Below are 18,967 nucleotides of genomic sequence, written 5' to 3'. Positions count from 1 at the left end.
GTGGATGATTTCCGACTAATAAATGATATGAATTAGGAAATTGAGGAAGAGTCTGAAGAAGAGTGCACACCATTCGGGCCTGGTGAAGAGGTGTTTGCAGACTTCCGCAAACTGCAACTAAGGTATCATGAAGTTAGATACCTGCGACTGTTCACGGCTTACGGAATAACACGCTACATTCGTGAACAGTTGAATTGCCGTCACTGCCTTCGAGACATGACGGAAGAGAGCGACAACTTTTACGAGGAGGTGATGGCTCAAAACACAGCAAAAGACCCCATAAATAACATTAGCATAACAATCGAACATATTAATCCAGTGTACCCGAAAGTGGAGGTGAACGTAGCATTCGACCTAGCGTATGAAGTCTTCAATGGTCTGTATAATGGTTTTTTGTTAACGATCCGGAAGAAGCTTAACAATTTAGCGAAAACTTGGCTTAAAATAAACTTCAACCACAAAAACGAAACCATACAAAATTTTTAAGGTAATTACAGAGGCCCCTAACTAATGATATGTAACTTCTGTCAGGTGTTAACTCAAGTCGTATCAACATACAAGAAAAAAGCTTTTCATTCCACAGAGTATTTTAAGCACATATAATACACAATACTACGATGTTTTGGACTGTACCAAAAAAATGAATGACATGAAGTGTGGCAAAGTTTTTCCTCCTTAGTAGAATCAATTCGCACTATTTGGCCTTTGGTGGTAGAACAGAACAATGTCAGTCTCTTAAAATGAGTGAATAAGCACTTCTCTGCGAAAAGGAGCAGATGTGTCAAGATAAAATTATGACTTACTACTACTTAATCATCTTCAATATCACATCCGTCTAACATTCGCAGTGTTCACCGTGTTGTACCGTTTCTATCTTTCGGAAAGTATTCAATTGGCATTCCCTTCGCATCCTAGTCCAAGTTCCAAGTCGTATTTTTGCATTTCTAAATATCTCCAATGAGCACGGAAGAGCGTACAAAGTAAGTATACTAAAAATCATCGCAAGATTATGGAATGATTTACCAATTTGTCCTTCATCCCGTAGCCTCAAAAATTTAGAACAAAAATCGATAGTGAACATATTTCTTCCAAAAGCCATTAGTATGTCATCCAAAGATATCTCCGTTTGATTCGAATATATGTTACTGTATTTTCCGGACTACAAAACGCACCTCCTTGCATAGACAAAAGAGCTCAATTTTTGGATGCATCTTATAGTCCGAAGGTCCGAATATTTTTTCAATAAATCGTCTCTAACTTTAAGATGTGTCTTATATATATGTTCAGATGAAAGCGATACGAAAGGTGACGTAAACGCATCACACGAGTGATAGTACCGAGGGTGAAGATGAGCTAAATATTGCTACTACGACATTAAACATATATTTTTCTAAAATATTATCATCTTATAAATTTGAAGTGCATCTTATAGTCCGAAAACTACGGTAATATTAGTTCATGTGTAAGTTGTAAGTCATTTAAAAATCGAAACCTTCCACCTCAGTGTTTTCTAAACCGATTCGCTTTCATTGCCCCGTAAATTACAACAATTATTTCAATTAATTATATATATATATATATATATATATATTAATAATAATAATACTTTTTGTTAAGGCATGCATATGTAGCTGGCATTCATTCAAACAAACACATTTGATTTGCGTTCGAATGAACAGAGGAGACTGGTATGACTTGTTTGAACATTACTTTATACAGTTGATAAAGCTGTTGTATTAAACATGCCTATAATTCTCAAATGAATTATAATTTTACGAACATAAGTAGACATTGAGAGAGTTTGAAATTTATCGCTTCTCGGCCTTATGGCTAAGATCAAAGTGTAGTATCTGTTCTTATCAGCTTAACATCTGATAGCTCCTCCATCGGAGGACAAACAAATGTTAAACTTATTTTTGTCTATAGACGGAATGTTAGGGGCTTGCTCCACTTCTGTCGCGGGTTGGCCCGGCATTGCAGTGCCGCCGGAGTTCCGGCCCAATTATTAATAAATATGAAAGTGGATTAGGGAGAACGTTGTTGGGTCGATTGGCAGATAGGAGTAAGTAGACAAAATCGGGCTTAAATGATTTTTTCGTGCATGGCATTTGTTGTTTTGCTGTGAGAGACATGTTTTTTTGCCGGCTTCTGTTTGCTGTGCGCGCAGCATTTATGGTTGAAAGAGATGTGTGCAAGAATTATGTATCATTTTCTTCATGTTCCAAAGGCTATGTTTTTTAATCTATCTATACTATCCCGAAAGTTGTTGAAAAGTTATTTTTCCTTCTAAAAGAAAATTTGGAAGAAAATGTTATTTTGTGAACTGTTAAGAAATGGATGCAGATGTTATGGAAAGATTAGTTTTATTTACGGCTGAATAGGTCTGTCTGTCTACTCAGAAAAACTGGTGTAGTTTGTGCTAACCACTGAAGAAAGGCCACTCACGACTGATAAATATGCGAAATGACATTTCGGGATGACCGATGCTTGGCTTATATTGCGAAACTTGCCCAAGGAATATTAACTGCATTTAAGTGGGATATGCTGGCACCATCCTTCCATTTCCCACATTATCTGCTTCAACCGACGATTTATTGGCGGTGTTACTGTGCGAAATCTCAAAGAAGCAAAGCAAATTTTGACATTCGTTTAACCCCTAAGGTCACGAGAAGGCATTTTTAATATCAAACACGTATGTACGAGAAAATCAAATTTTATTGAAGAATTAATGTAGTGTCCAGGTAAAAGCGAGCCTGTGGAAAGGATACAAATGAATAGTTTAATCATATTTATAAGGACCTGACTCAGTGAACTAAGCGTTATCAACTGCTAAGCAATTCGAAAATTCTCCGGGAGGTTGCAATTCATGGTCCGTGACCTTTTTTTTGTTCCTCCAGGTCGTTTTTTTTTTCATTAATATCACAATCAACGCTTTTCAAACGTTGAAACATTAAGCCTCTGAACGTGTTTGGCGGGTTTCGGCAGCAGATTTCTTCAAATCAGGCGATAAAAGCAGTAAAAGTCGGAAATGCAATTTGGAGTGCTTCATGATTTACCATACTTTGTAAGCTGAATAACTAAATCGAAAAATGTTATTTTAGGTAGAGAAGAATCAAAATCATTGAATTTAATCGTTATGTACACTGATAGTTTTCATTTCTTTACAACGTTTCAACATGTAGTAGTCGCCAACCATCTAATATATGTGTAGATGTTCCAACGTTTTGTTCACAATTAAGGTTAGGAAATTTTTGTGTATCGTTATCACGCTGTTAATTAACCGTTCGTACGTTCTCTCTTTCTTTCTCATTGTTTGTACGAGCAAAGACGCTGTCAAAACTTTCTTGATGTGACATCGCATTCCCTCAAACGTTTGCAAAGGAGAAACATACACATACACAGTTTGGTATTTGTAAGTGAATATGGGCTACGGTATTCGCATATAACTATGTATTGACGAAAAACGACTAGACATGGTGTAAGCTTGTAGCAAAAATAATTTGTTTCTTCACATCAAATATATTTGTTTCTTTATATCGTATATTTTGAAGAACTTAAAAATTCTAAGCTCTTTGATCGCCCAAATGCTTTGACAAATCTCAGTGGACTTAAAGTGTACTTATCGCAGTTGACTTTTGATTTTATTGTCATTTTAGATGCCAACTGTCAACTCAACTAATTCATTTAATCATCATTCGTCGTTGATATAAAATTTGTAAATTTATTGAGAAATTTCGTTAATGAAAATATGGCTAACAAGATTCTAATGGTTTGTTCGGGTAAATAATGATAAAAGAATAAATTATTTCGCAAATTATTTCTGCTTGACTGACTGTCTGCCTGTTTATTCGCATATCCAAAGGTAATAGTGTCTGTTCACCAATTGCTGAAGCGGTTATGGCCGACATTATCGAAGAGGCTGGCATGAGCTATTGCTGGCAGGTACGCAGCGCTGCCCTGGTCGGTTGGCATTCTAATTATCGCTGCGATGAGGAGCCTTTATGTGTTTGCACGGATGATGGTATGCTTTTTTTAAATCGACCCAGGCAAATGATATGGGAGGACTTCGAGCGATTCGATTATATATTCGGCATGAATAAGGAAATTGTAAAAGATTTGAAACGCGTGGCTCCGATAAAATGCAAAGACCGAATTCAACTACTTGGTGATTATGGTTTGGCGAAAAATGAAAGCATTATTGATGATTCTCATTACGTATGTCAAATGACGGATACAGTTAATAGTTTCACTTTTACAATTCTTGTATTTAGGAAAACGGTAATGAGGACTTGAAAAAGGTTTATCAGAAGTGCACAATAGCGTGTAATGCCTTTCTTGGAGAATATGCCGAGTTAGTACAAGAGATACGCGATTAGAAGTTTTCTTAGTAATTGCTTCTACGTCACATAAGTATCTCATTCTCGTCTTTAAAATCATCCAAAAAAATTACGTAAACACAATCGGACCATTAGAGGAAAACAGTGCCAAAGTTCTCTATGCTAATTAATATCATGTAAATATTTAAAAGAAAACAATGTTGAGTTCTTTTCAAAACAAATGACAATCGAAAAATAATAAAAAAACTTTCCAATGGGAACGCTACGTGTACTTCCTTCTCCTTAAATATGCGCAAAGCTTGTGGAGACATTTGGCGTGTTTACAATTCGCGATAAACATATGTTCCAATCTTTTTTTATCCAAAATTGGAATTTGAGCAACCAACCGGGGGAAAAAAAGTCATAAATACGACTTGTTACTGCTTCTAGGGAAACTTTGTAAAAGATGATTAGTTTTTCTGATCCCGTAATTAAATTACATGTGGGCCGTCGAATCCACCCGATCAGCGCTTAGCAAAGCTTAGTACTGACATAGCTTGGACGGGATTTGACGGAAGGCCCAAATTAAAAGGCGAGACTAGTTGGACGTCATCTACGTTAAAGGAATAAGGGTGGAGAGGAAAATTTGCTTAAAATAAACTGTAAACATAATAATATAATCTGAAAATTATTTTTTTCATTTTTTATTTTATTCCCCCATTTTTTCCTACCTCTAGTTTTCGATAATATTCGACTTTTGAAGAATACTTTAATATAAGGTAAAGTGAAGATTCTGCTTCTTTTTCTAGAATTCCGCAAATTAACAACAAATGATTCACGTTGCACATATCGTAAATATTTCATATCATAACTTTAAATGAATTGGCAGCACTTCGTACCTGCTGACAAAGACTCAAATTCATATTAGCGTACCCCTTGAATACTCATGGCTTGAATTTTGAAGTAACGTTTAAAATAATTTATTTTTATAATCTTCAAGTTGCGCGACATCTTTCTTTCTCTTATCTTAAAGCCCAAAACTATTTTATAATTCTGAGATCGCTAATTATAAGAAGCGAAAGCAATATTGGTTGTACTCAGACTTTGAAGGCATTTCTCTTACATTGATTATAAATTCCTTTGCGAGCACATAAAGGAAACTGTGATCGCGACGTATTCACATAGATATCTGTAACTACGAAACATTTGGGCGATTTTTATTTACTTACTTTAGGTTAGGATGGTTGCTACACTAGATTCTTCTTAAGACACAAATGAAAAATTTTCTTTTTCTTCATAAATACTCCATAAATTTCCGTCCTCTTATATGTTATAAATAATTTTTCCATATTCCATATGATTTTTTATTAGAGTTATTATTCTATGAGTATTTTGTTGTAATGTTGTTCTTGTAATCAATGTCACATTGTTAATAATATTTTGACAATATAAGAACAACTCTCATAAAATGACACCATAAAATAAAGAAAATTAACAAAGTAAGTTATTAATAGTTAATATAACAGTACTTTCCATTTAATTACGTGACAATCCATGAATTCTCCCGTGAATTGTAAAACAGCTCCTGCTGCAAAGTGACACTAGCACAGTGTCAGGAATATTGATATTTTGAATAATCGTGCGAAAGATACTCAAGTTGGGAATTGTATATATAGTTAAATATGTAAACATGGGTTAGGGTAAGAACAACAGCAATTGGAAATGTGGCTGACGTAAAATAAAGGAAATTTTTTTAAACTGAATTTAACAAGAAATTCTAGATATTAGCAAATGGTCCAGATCACAAGTGCAGATTTATATATCTCGTCTTTTCTCAACTCCTGTCTCTCCTCTGCCTTTCATTTATTACAAGCAGTCTTCCCCGTCTTTTCATTTATAAAGCTACGCTTTAAAGTAGCCGCGACAGCGTCTCTTAAAACAAAAAAAACAAAGCCACAAAAAAACCTTATCATGATCTCCAGACTTATAATATTTGATAAGGCAGACTTATAATATTTGAGTAGAAAATTTTCAGAAACCTGCACTAAAAATTTACGAGCCCATACAATTTAAAACATGCTTAGGCTTTTTATATATCTTCTGCCCAAAATCCGACATGTGACACGATGTGTATTCATATTTTCTGACTCTTCGTCTTTTTTTAAGGTTCTTGCTTTCCTTTTCATGTTTTTTACTCTCTTCTGTACGTAGCTTGCCGCCATCACTAGAAGAAATAAACAGTAGAACGTGGACTGAAATGGATTGATCAAAATTTCAGCTTGTAATCCCTTTCTGCCATTGATTCTGGCCGTAGTAGTTAAGGTAAATCCTTATTAACGTTTATTTCGAGAAAGTGCCAAACGAATATTTTATTGATGGTAATGTTGCCCGTTATTATTAAATAACTGGTTAGGAGAGTTTTCCTGCTTGGTAGGTTTATCCTAACTTTTTAATCTTTCTCCGTCAAGCAACTGTACGCTACTCTGGTTACTCTGGAGAGTTTTTCTGCTTGGTAGGTTTATTCTAACTTTCTAATCTTTCTCCGTCAAGCAACTGTACGCTATCTCTTCTACTTTAGGTCTCCTATAAATCAATATCTGAGTTTTTCAATATAGTCACCTGATGGGAGAAGTGTGGCGGCGTTCTCAAGTTTTGACGACTCAATCGAGAAAACCCTTTTGTTCGTATCTGAAATTAGCTGACATTCATAGCTCTCTGCCTGCATGGTTGCTTACAACATAAAATCGGAACACATAAAGCCATCATCTTCGTTGCTATAAAGTGAAAAGCATCTAAGCGAAAGCTACTGTACAGTATATTTATACTTTCTTTTTCTCTTTTTTTCCTCTTCCTTTTTTATTTTTTTTTTTCATTCACATTTTCTCCCCCAAATTACATCAAGAGCTTGCCGTACAAGAAAATAAGACGATACCTGTTGTTATCGTTGTTCTTTTTATTGCTTGCTGTTAGTTTGTTTATGATTTTGTAGAGACAACGGAAGTGATGTGCCCGCTAGAGAAATGAGCGCAACAACGATAAAGATATTAATGAGATCCTAAGTGTTGATTTGTAATGATTACGTGTTGTGTATAGCGTTTGCCAAGAGCTTATTGCAAAAGACAAAAAATATTTATTTAACCAATTATTTTAATGACAATTTTTGTTCTTGCGTTTACATTTACATTTTTGATCAATTAAAATATCGTAACTTTCTATCCTTCATTTTCATCTTATAACAAGATAAGTATACAGTGCTTAACGACGAGCAAACTTAGATTATCAAATAATTCGAAATTATTTGTTAACGTAATTCATTTTTTAATTATTGACCAAACGGAGTGATTTCTCATAGCGAAAAGGTCTTCTAAAGTAGCAGAACGACGTTATATATGGCAGATCGGTAATTACTTTACATAAATTACTTGCATCTGCGTACATTTACATTTATTTACGCAATCCATGCTCATGCATACTTTGTTCAGATCAAGTCGGCGGCGTGATAGACTTTGATCTTGTCAAAGAGGCGAAAATAAATTGCTCAATTATGAATTATTAACTGGTTGCGTTCACTTCCAAAATGCTAATAATGCTTGGAGCGTAATCGGAACGATGTAACATATTACACAGGCACGCAACCGCCATCTTAATGCCTTCTTTTGCCAGTTAAAAGACAAAAAAGAAGAAGAAGAAGAAGAAAAAAAAAAAAGAAAAGAACCAAAATTAATTACTCATTTGTATTGATGTCGGTCGCTATTAATTAAGTAGACAACTAATTGCATTTTTAGTTTGTCGTTATTGTGATGGATCTGCGGTAAGAGGTGGAGGTCGGGCGGGGAGCGCATAGCTGTGTCAACAGGATATCTCTAAGGAATTTCTTTAGTGAATAATCATCCAATGCCATAAAAGAGAAACTATAAATAACTGTATATTTTCGTCGTTCCACTAGTTGCTTATTTAAAGCATTTCCCCCACGTGTTTTCCGATAGCCTGACAGATAGTGAAATCACTTGAATTAAAACAATTTATTATCGTTTTTTTCTTCTTTCTTTTTTTTTCTAGTTGACATTTTGACATAATGTTGTGTAGATTGCTTGTTATTGTATTATATACGTATGTATACATATATATAACTAAAAAATTATGTTCTCTGCAGCGGTATCCCGTCTTGTTGTGTCGCTTTGCACTCATCACTGCCAGCTAATTAGATTATTTGTCAATTTTAGTGGTGATATATATTCTTGTGTGTGCGTGTGTACTTAAGATTATTTCCCTCTTCTTTCTTCGCTTTTCTTTTTTCCCTTTTTATGACCATGTGTACAAACTTGTTGCTTGGTATGTGCGTGTGTATGTTGAAAGAAAATCTGTACTGGAATATTTAACCCGAAATAATACTCCAAGTGTTGATTGGTTAATTTTTTGTCAAATTTCGTTTTAATTAGATTTCAATGATTTCAAAAGAGAATTAATGAAAAAGAATACATCCTTTGAGCAAAGCAGTTGTTGATGAAAACAGAGTGAAATGGAAAAGGGTTTAAGTGCTCAAAAACGTCCGCAGCTCATGGGGTTAAGTGTTTATAACATTTAGGTAGAACTCGGAGAGCATCTGTAGCTGCACAGATAAAAATCAATTTTCTTCTTTTTTTTCATCAAACGAATGAAATGAAAGTGTACAAACATCCATCGATGAAATTTCGTTTGCGGCATAAAACTAGACTTACTCTACATTAAGCAGCTCTTACAAGAATAGAGAGAGTCTTTAAAGAAGCCTTTGACGATATTATGAAAAGTGGAATAAATTTGGCCACAGAATGCATATATGTGTTAAGAGTACTCAACTAGATATACTAAAACTGAAAATGTTATAAAGAGGGAGGTAAAGCTAAAATAAAATCTGCAAATATTTAGGAGTAGGGCACCTATAATCATAAAGAACTACTGGAACGTATTTGCTGTAGTTTCCAAGTCAATAGCGCGATGTTTTCTTTCTAAAAAAAGAAAACAAATTCTGAATAATGAATAACTGTAATTGAAAGCGAATTCTTTTATATCTAGTCCTTCTAGTCGAGTCATTAGACGAAAGAATAATTTTCCGGCGAAATTTCATATCACTATTCAGAAAGATCTCAAAATATTGATAAAAAATTGAAATAAAACATTTAGAAGCTTTGTGCCCTACAACACTTATAGTATAAGGGTATGTTAGCTATTTGCGACACCCGGAAGGATTTGCGATAAACCAACCTTTTACTATGCCCATCGATTTAGAATCAATTTCTGAGTCAATTTAAGTTTGTCTTTCCGTCCGTCCGTACGCCTTGTTTACGTATGTCGAACATAGGTTCATAATTTTCGAGATATTGTGTTACGCGTTTTGGCATAAAGACGCCAACGCTATTGGAAACAGTTCGGATCAAACGACTTTTTGAACCACTTCCCCTATAACAATTAAAACAATTAGAAATTCCTTGTGTAAATAATTGTAGGATGATGTAGGATATTTAATGATTGTAATATTTATGCAAAATTTTAACTTTCCATCCTACTTTTCTGAATTTTGACACTGCTACCTTGATCCAAAATCTTGCGAATATCTATAATATCGTATGGAACTTGTGGACTTTTATATCAATTACTAAAGCATTTTAGCAAAGTAGTTGCAGCATTCCAGATAAAGCTTCAAAGACCGCATAGAACATACATTCTTTAATCGGTATCGAACTCTGAATCAATCTAACCGCGTCCGTCTGTCCGTATGTGCAGACGTAATAAAATTATTACGCTCCGAATCTGTCTACGAACATAAGTAATTACGAACACCTTTCCATTGCAGGTCTACCGTGGATATAATTTCACTTTTTCGCAGATCATAGCGTAGTTGCAATTACAGGCAAGTGTTACTTCCAAAATTGTCAAGGCATTAAAAATGTGAAATAGGAAGAAAATTTACTAGCCTGGAGGATCAGATAAAACCGAGGCAGCATATAAGTCTTCGCTTTCAATATTTTTTCCTCCAAACCAAAATTGGATAAAACGAATCGAATGAAAAACTTTTGAAGAAAGAATTTCAAAGGAAAAAATAAAACAATACAGAATGATTTCCAAAGCTTTTCTTGTTGATATCATAAAATAAAAAAGGCATTATGCGACTGGGGATTAATTAAAATCCCATTATAAATATTGAGATTAACAAAAATTTCTTGTACACAATAAAAATCAAAAAAATAGATATAAAAGCGGATATTATTAAAATAGCATTGCGGAGATGAACCATAATGCCAGAGTGCCCTTTATCTCTGGCAATGTCCGAATGCCGCTCCATCCATTTCTCTATCGTTTCGAAATGTTTTTTTTTTTACTGATGAGCTTAAGGCCAGAAATATATAACGTGCTTGGTTACTTTTGTAAAATATGAATTCTTTTTTTTTATCCACTATTTTGTCGATTTATTTAAAAAGAAAAAAAAAATTGCTTTTTATGATAGAATATTGTTGGAGACAACTTCTTCTAATACGTTGTAAAGATTTTGTGCGAAACGCGGGCAAAAAGTGTCGTTTTTGTTAATTATAACCCGAGCAACAAATTGACAATATTACAGGATTTGTCTTGACGGTCATTGACCGAAATCAGTGACAATCAAAGTAAGAGTAATGCCTGGTGAAGGCAGCGAGAAGAGTAACTGATATAAGTTCTTAAGGACTCAAATTTGTTTAATCATTTTATGGCATCTTCACCGCCTTCGGTTTTCTTGAATTTCATCATAAAACAGCTGTCGACGTTCTGAACGAATCAATATTCGTTTCCATTTGAATACTTCATGATTTGTAGTTTGTTTTGCGTAAATTCTCAATTTTATAAGACGGGGAACTCATTATTTTTTACCTCCAGATCTATAATCGCAAAGCCGCGCATCGTTGGAGCTACATATAAAACTAATGGTTTTTTTTGGAGGGCCCAATTTCTTTGTGCTAGAAACCATGCGATATCATACGCCTTTGGTGTATTGCGTTCGCTTTTCGTCATTTCAAGCACTAACACTAAAGCTTCTATGTTGACCTTTCTTCGGCACAATAGTCGCTTTATTCAAAACTCGTAAAAACGCTGTTTTGCACACTTCAGCGGTATAACTTACGTACGCTTGCGTCTACAATATCCAGGAGTAAGAAAATGGTTTCAATCCGTTTTTACACTACCGCATTTACACTTGCCGGGAAGGCAAAGTAGCTCTGCTTTCATTCGACTATGTTGAGATTGTAACACACACAACTGCATTAAGAAATCCATGCGAAACTCTGATCGAATTCGGAAATTATCCACAAGCTTTCGATAATTCATGATTGCCTTCGTACCGATCAACGCGAACGTATTACACAAGAATTCGGATCGGAAATTACATAGTAGCGTTGTCAACCCTATAGTGCATTGAAGAATAGTTGAAAAGCCATGGCCGAAACTTATCCTTTATCCTTCGATCCCTCTGTGATATGTTTTTCAAATGAGTAGATATTAGAAGAAGAAAACTAATGAGGGACGCACTTAGCAAAAAGAACTCGTGTAAGCTATACTGGGAAGTGTGCGAAAATATGAATGTCGACGGTAAGGTAAGCATACGGGTAACGCGATTGGTTTGGAGAGCGTCACGAATAGAACTGAAACTAAAACGCTGTCTGGCCGAAGACTGATTACACTACAAACGCCCTCGCAAAGCATCATCCGAGTGTTCACAAAAAATTTCTGTGTTCATCACTTCGTCCAACTTCCTCTCATGCCAGCACCACCAACTCCTTGTCACCAAAATCCGACTGTTTCCCCGGTGGTTCATGCCGTCGAGTATACTGGACCACAACAATCCGCGCCAAACAACAGTATACGTCTTTCTTCTTTTCTTTTTGTTTTAAATAAATTAGAGGGAAAATATGCCTTGAACGATTTAGTCCTTCAGTGAAATATGTATAAAAGTGAAATTTTGCTTTAAAATTTATTTACATATTTTGCTTTAAATTTTTTTTGCATAGAAAAAAAATGAAGAAAGTAATTTAAAAATCGTTATCGCTACTCTCGGCCGTTCTGATTACGTTAGTGTGTCAATGTAGTACGACAGTTTTTGGTTACCCTAAACTCAACTCCCGGTTTCATAGATCAATCTTTAGTTGAGAGAAATATTATCAAAAAAAATATTTAAATATTTTCTTTTCAATGTGCTTACGTTCGTGGTGTTTGCATGTCCTCATGTTTAAAAGACATTTATTTGGAAAACTGCAATGCATAAGTTTATCGCCCGACTTTAAGGTACCGCAAACTGGCTGATGTTCCCTAGTGCGGACTTGGTTGCAACTAGCGTTGCCCATGGCTCCCGTTGTGCAAAGACTGCAAATCAAGAGTAAGGAACAAATTGACAGGAGTCGAAAACATTATTGAAACCTTTCGTTAATGTGTTTAATCATATTTATACACATAATATTAAATAACTCTGATATAGAAAAGAATTGGAAGAGTAACTCCGTAATTAGACAATAATAACAACCCAAAATATTATGTATATACATATCTATCTATCTAACATTGCAAAAACATTAACTTAGATATATAAATATCTATACAAATGTATAAATATCTATGTATAAATATCAATGCGTAGATATATATCTACACATATATAAATATCTATGCATAGATATCTAAACATGGATATTTATATACCTGTGTAGATACTCATATATATGCTCTATATATATAGAGATTTATATATCTAATGCTTTTGTCACAACTGTTGTGCAGCGTAATAAGAAATTAATGACGACGACATAACTGTAAGTAGTCATGAATCGTAATAGATGGCAATATTACAAGCGACTTTAACGAATACCAGAACCTTTTTCTTACGATAATCTTTACAAAGACCAAAACTTCTATATATAATTACGTTTTCTTGTTTTTGTGAATCATTACCAAATACAAGCTTGCAATTTTCAGCCATCTGCTGGGAAACTTGGTCATTGCTTTTGTATAAGTTTTGAATATTGGCTGGCAGAGGTCGCTTTACTAAAGCAAACGAAGTAGACATGTACAAGAACGAATCTTTCGTACCCTTACGCTCAAATCAACAATTGTAAATATTCCCTCCTGTAAAATATTCCTTCAGACGTAAATGTAGCAGAGCGTAAGAAATATTTTTACAAATTTTAATATCAATATGTCCTACAGGCTGTAGACGGTATTTTTGTTTTTATTTGTCTATTTTGTCATTAAAATTTTAAAGCGTTATGTCGCTTTGCCTACTATGGAGGATAGTTTAGCGTCTCTTGCGGCTCATCTGTGAAGCTTAATCTCTATCGTTATCTTTCTGCCTTTCTAGTGGCTGAGAGCGTTACTCCAATAGACGGACAATTTGACCAATAGACAGAGGCATCTGTGAAAGTTTCAGCTCTATCTTCATCTATTTAACTTATTAATGCGATATTGAATGGTATAGTAACAAACTAGACAGAGATACAATCTTGCAGTTGTCAAGAGTTTACATATTTTATACGGTGTCTAATGGGTAATATCAAATTCGAACGCGTTTTTTCAATTACTCTCAGATTTGACCAAATTCGAACTCGTTTACTAAGCTACGACAAAAAACAAATTCACTTACGCAGAAATGCGTTCAAGAGAGAGAAATATAAATTATACTCTCGTCTGTCGTTTGTACATGCGAATGTAAAAAATTTTTCTTTTCTTAAAAAAGTGCGGTTCATACATAAGCAATTAGTAATGAAAATGAAAGCGTAGTACTTTTGCCAAAAAAAGACGAAAAGCATAGATTACGTATTCTAAAAGTTTTATTACAATACATTCAATTAAGGAGTTGTTAGCGAAGGAAATGGAGAGTAACAAAATTCGAAGTTCGCTCATTTACTTTTTAATGATGTGGCCTGCATTTTAACAGAATTGAATCTGTGTTTAACAGAATTGACGACGGCTTTGCATTTTATCAGAATTGAATCTGTTTTGTCTGTTAAGTTGGGCATTTAACATAGCTGAATGGCGTTAACATTTAAGGTGTTAAGTTGGGCTTTTAACCATTTATTTATTATAAGCGACTCTGTGCTTTGCCTTTCAACGGCAAATTTAGCGAGGGCGTTGTTTAATTTGATAATAAAAAGTCTAATTTTATGAAAATGCAAAATTTATTGAAATCAAATTTATTGAAAAATGATATCATTTCTTTGCTATAAAATTTGTTTATTTTAGGCTAGTATATCAGCAAGATGATGACCTGTAAAATATGACCGGCAAGATGATAAGAGAATAATAGAGAATAATATTTCCAATATTTACATTCAAACAAGTAGTCACTCGTTTAGGTACCGTCGCAAGTTACCAAATTCAAAGTTCGCTCATTTAGTCACTCTCTCAAGCTACCAAATACGAAGAATACATGAAGCCTTAACAAATCCGATATCGGATTCGTTTCTTTTGAGAAGTCGTACATAAAAATATTGGTTGAATGCCTATAATTTACATCTTCTTCTTCTTTAGTTCGCTGTGAAGATTCAGATGGTTTGCTAAAAGTATTATTTGGATTTTAGATTTGCTAAACGTCTAGTTGGTTCTTCTTATCTCTTCGTATGCTTCTTTAAATGTCTGCTTAAAGCTGAAGACTGATTAAATTGCCATGGACATAAAGCACATTGATAAGGTTTTTCGCCAGTATGTGTTCTGCAAAGTAAAGTGTACAAGCATATCCATATGTGAAAAACATGAGAATGTGTACTTAAATAATTTCTCTTAATACCTTAATTAAGACTACATAACCAGAGTCAACTTAAACGGAGCGAAAAATTTTGCCTCCAATTTAATTTATTTGGTTCTGTCTGGCGCTGTTAGAATATCATCTAAATTGGTCCATTGGCCCTTCGATTACGACGCCAAACAGATAAAATATGTTATGTCAAATAATAACTTTTCTTTCTTTGCTTGGAAATAAAATGACGAAAAAGATAAGCTTTGTTTTCCCGTTTAACGTAAAAATCCCCGGACAGCAGAACTTATAAGATAGCTACCTACGGTTGGTAATTTTCTAGCACATCACGAAGAAAGTTTTCCATTTTCAGCAATAATATACGTCCAGGCGAAAATCTGCCATCCTTGTTTCCTTTGCCACCATTAAAAAGAATAACAATATCTTTTATATATATTTTTATATATATTAATAAAGTATTTTAAATGTATAATGAAGCTATTATATAAATAAAGCTATTTATCTCATTTATATTTAAATATAAATTATATAAATTAATCTATAGCAACAGGAAAGGCCAGTTTGGTCAAAGCGATTGAAAATGCGTTTGTTGCTATAAGCTCCAACTAGACGATGCTTATATTATATATTTATATTTAAAATTAATTAATTAATTGCAAGCAACTCTGTGCAAATTCTTATTCTTTTTGTTTAATTGTATAACATCCAACAAAGGCAACATTGCATCAAAAACGGTAAGAATTTGAGAATAATATAAATATAGAAAGACAATATAAATAATTTAGTACGGCACGAAGAGTTGTGGTTCAATAATAACAGTATCGATAATTGGAAGAATGTGGAAATTCTTAAAGAAAATAAATTATTAAAAGTAATTCAAGTCAGACAATTTCCGGCAAATCACAACCAAAGTAGGCATCATTGTCGACGCAGTACTTCAGAATGTTACGACAACGAGCATCCAAAACGAATAGGTCGGGGTTACCGTATATTACAATCAGATAACGAGGCCAAGGATCGATCAAGCGAGCGATTCAATTGATCGATTGATAATTGAGAAGGACATTGTAATATCGAGATATCGCGAGGTTACTTAGTTTGCTGTTATGGATGAATTCTAATCCATGTCGCAAATCACTAGGTATATGCTCCTTGCTTGATCTCACTGTTGAGATTAATATGATACCCCGTTCCTAAAAAAAAAAAACAAACGAAAACAACATTAGTAATTAAGTCAATTAATTCAATTTAGTGTAAGTTTATGAAATTTATACCTGTCCTTGGAATTCCTCTACAGAACCAATTTTAGGCATCGCTACGTCGACATCAACAAAAAGTTTTCGCAAATGCTTAACTTGTTTCAGATTATACCACGACGGCGAATCTTCTCCCTGCATATCTGCACTACGCATTCCGCAGAAGAATACGCCATGTGTTTTGGCTTGAACTGGAGATTGTGGCAGTATATCATCAAGTTGTCTCAGCATTTTAGCTTCTCGAGAATTCCCTTCGCTTATCATTGGTAGCGACAGTTCGTTAGAAAGATTCAATCTTGACGACAACGTCCGGTAATTGTAGAGTAATCTCACAACCACGCGGGGGCCAAAAAAACCGGAAAATGGAAATCTACCAATATTCCTTAAGTATGGAGCACGCGAAAGAATTCTCTCCAAAAATGATAGCGGAAGACCGCGTCCACGAGCATATTCGTTTATGACGACTGCTTGCAAGTGATGGGGATCTCCAGCAATGATTACCTGGCCATGTTCTTTTGATATTTGAGCAACAGCAACCATAATTTCTGGTTCTGTGCACTGGCCGGCTTCATCGATTATTATTACATGCGTATAATGATTGGGTCGAAAGCCCATTTGCAAAAGGTTCCCTATGGTAGCACAACTACCAATTGTTACTCGATGGCGCCCTAAATACTTCACTTGGCATTTTAGTTTGATTCCGGATTCAGTCACAATCATATCATCTTGGGAGGGGTACTTTAGCCCAGTATCCCAGGATTTGTTGCCTGCTGCGCAAAACGGCATTAAATGCTCTGGTATAAGTCCTTATTTGATCTCCTTGTGGGATACTAGACGTGTAAGATCATCCATTTTGAGTACGCCGCTTTCGATCAAACGCGTCGTTATTACATCAGAACAACTATTGGATGGTGTTCCTACAAGCAGACGTGCACCGGGTACCAATCTAAATATTTGCAAAATGCTCTCCACTAGGGTTACAGTTTTTCCTGAGCCGGGGGATCCGAAAATCACGTGTGTGGCATGTTGCGAATTTCTCCTCGTAGTATATTCGCTACCGCTCTTTTCTGTTCGGAGTTTAGTATGTAATTGTGCCATTCACACCGGCGACACCGGTGTAACAAGAGGTTTCCCTCATCATTTAGGTGTATATCTAATTGTGGGCATTCACGCGTCTGTACTCGGGAGGGAAACAAGAACTGTTCGCCCAAATTTTCAGCCGCTCGTGAGATGGCGTAATGTTGTTTACGGAACTCATAACGCGGGAAGTAAAATTCTAAACGACAATCTACGTAATTATAACTTTGTTGAAAGTTGTAATCGAATCTAATTAGAGTTCGATTGCGGAGCACTTCGTGAATCACTCCTACATATTTCCGTTCGGCATTTTCGCCTTCGGCCCAGGGGATAGCGGCTTTAACCCTGTCTCCAATTACCAATGAAGGACGGCGTTCGAAAAGATTTTCTGTGGTGAGAGCTAAATACTTTCCCTCGCGTGTAAAATACGCTCGTTCACCGTTACATTTGGCTGGGCTTTTCATGCTCCATTTATTTGAATCTTAGATCGAAACTTGGATGCCCACTAATTCAAGGAAATGTATTGTATATATATATATATGCGAAGCAACAGCGCAGTAAGGGGAAATTAATGAAAATTTCACATTTTTTTACATTTGCCAGGTAGTGCTAGCAGTAACAGTCACAGTAGCTAGCAAGTATTTTAGGGATGGTTTTGTTTTCCTCACATTGCCCTTTTTTATTGTAGAAACTGTGGGTTTATAGTCGAAGCCTTTATACCCACCCAAATTGGGTGGTTTTTTAATAATAAACACATTTTAACGCTTTAAAATAATAGCATAAACTTAAGATATTAACATTTATTGGATAAAAGAAATGCCTCGACTCTACCCACTTTATTCAATTATTATGTGACACTAAATTAATGCAAAGAGAAAGAATCTCGTTTCGAGTAACGTTTGAAGTGCACTTTAAGACACGTGTCCATCAGGAATGTAAACCTTTTTAAGGTAACGCCCAAGAACTACTAGGCAAACAGAATTTATTGCAAGCAAATGTTGGGAAAAATTTACGCAGAAAATAACAAAAACATTCAAGGGGTGTGTTACTCTCACAGCACTATAAAATGCATTTCTCTTTTCTAAAGAATTGCGGTTTGTGTAGAGGGCGAACACACGCCGCACATAAACAATTCCTTCTTGCTCTCTATTTCTCTCTTGCACATTGTTCGCTTGTTTTCTCGTATACGTAACTGCCCTCGTGAACACTTCCACTCAAGCAGGAAAAGCATTCAGCTATAAATTAACCATATTTTTCATATTGTCTTTATTTAATGAAACTCTTGTTACTGTGTCGCAGGGACATAACAAAACAAAAAAAGAAAAACACATTTTTTTTTTTTGTCCTTCAATGGCCTTCATGTAACTTCGTGTCGTAACTAAGAACAACCTTAGTATACTAGGCCAGCAGAAATAATCGCCAGATGAATTACTACAATGTAGTTACATTGTAGGTTAGTTAAGGTACGTTGAATTTAGAGCATTCCTGCGAGCAATAAGGGTTAGAAGCGAAAACGTTCGTACTTACAAAACAAATCCTTTAGTAATTCGTGCACTTGAAGTAAGGGCATCTGC

The 18,967-nt window shown here is 35.0% G+C and overlaps 1 protein-coding gene, 1 non-coding gene and 1 pseudogene across 3 annotated transcripts; 2 read left to right on the top strand and 1 right to left on the bottom strand.

Annotated features, from left to right (window-relative positions):
- The first annotated feature begins 1,810 nt into the window (after positions 1-1,810).
- LOC119640185 lies at positions 1,811-2,007 on the top strand. The gene has a single exon (XR_005247615.1). It is a non-coding gene; the product is annotated as a U2 spliceosomal RNA (small nuclear RNA).
- A 1,444-nt stretch (positions 2,008-3,451) lies between these two features.
- Positions 3,452-4,536, top strand: LOC119640151 (low molecular weight phosphotyrosine protein phosphatase 1-like). Of its 2 annotated transcripts, XM_038037998.1 has the most exons (4): positions 3,452-3,478; positions 3,657-3,779; positions 3,863-4,215; positions 4,272-4,536. In XM_038037998.1, exons 2-4 carry the CDS (start codon positions 3,749-3,751, stop codon positions 4,374-4,376), a joined length of 489 nt encoding a protein of 162 aa, XP_037893926.1. In that variant the 5' UTR covers positions 3,452-3,478; positions 3,657-3,748; the 3' UTR covers positions 4,377-4,536. The 2 variants fall into 2 exon arrangements, with proteins under 2 accessions (XP_037893926.1, XP_037893924.1); XM_038037996.1 differs by lacking the exon at positions 3,452-3,478 and having other exon boundaries at positions 3,524-3,779.
- An 11,363-nt stretch (positions 4,537-15,899) lies between these two features.
- On the bottom strand, positions 15,900-17,857 carry LOC119640160 (annotated as a pseudogene).
- Between the last annotated feature and the right edge of the window lie 1,110 nt (positions 17,858-18,967).

The sequence above is a fragment of the Glossina fuscipes genome, unplaced genomic scaffold (genome assembly GCF_014805625.2).
Source record: "Glossina fuscipes isolate IAEA_lab_2018 unplaced genomic scaffold, Yale_Gfus_2 115, whole genome shotgun sequence".
NCBI classification, from domain to species: Eukaryota; Metazoa; Arthropoda; class Insecta; order Diptera; family Glossinidae; genus Glossina; species Glossina fuscipes.
The sequence above is the reverse complement of the archived record's forward strand: the minus strand, read 5'-3'. Positions and strand labels throughout refer to the sequence as shown.

What these genes read in the sequence shown, in the direction of transcription:
- LOC119640151 (XM_038037998.1), top strand. Translation starts at nt 3,749, where the DNA reads ATGGCTAACAAGATTCTAATGGTTTGTTCGG. An exon ending in GATTCTAATGGTTTGTTCGG is followed by an intron (nt 3,780 to 3,862) that starts GTAAATAATGAT and finishes GCATATCCAAAG; the next exon opens with GTAATAGTGTCTGTTCACCA. An exon ending in TTATTGATGATTCTCATTAC is followed by an intron (nt 4,216 to 4,271) that starts GTATGTCAAATG and finishes TCTTGTATTTAG; the next exon opens with GAAAACGGTAATGAGGACTT.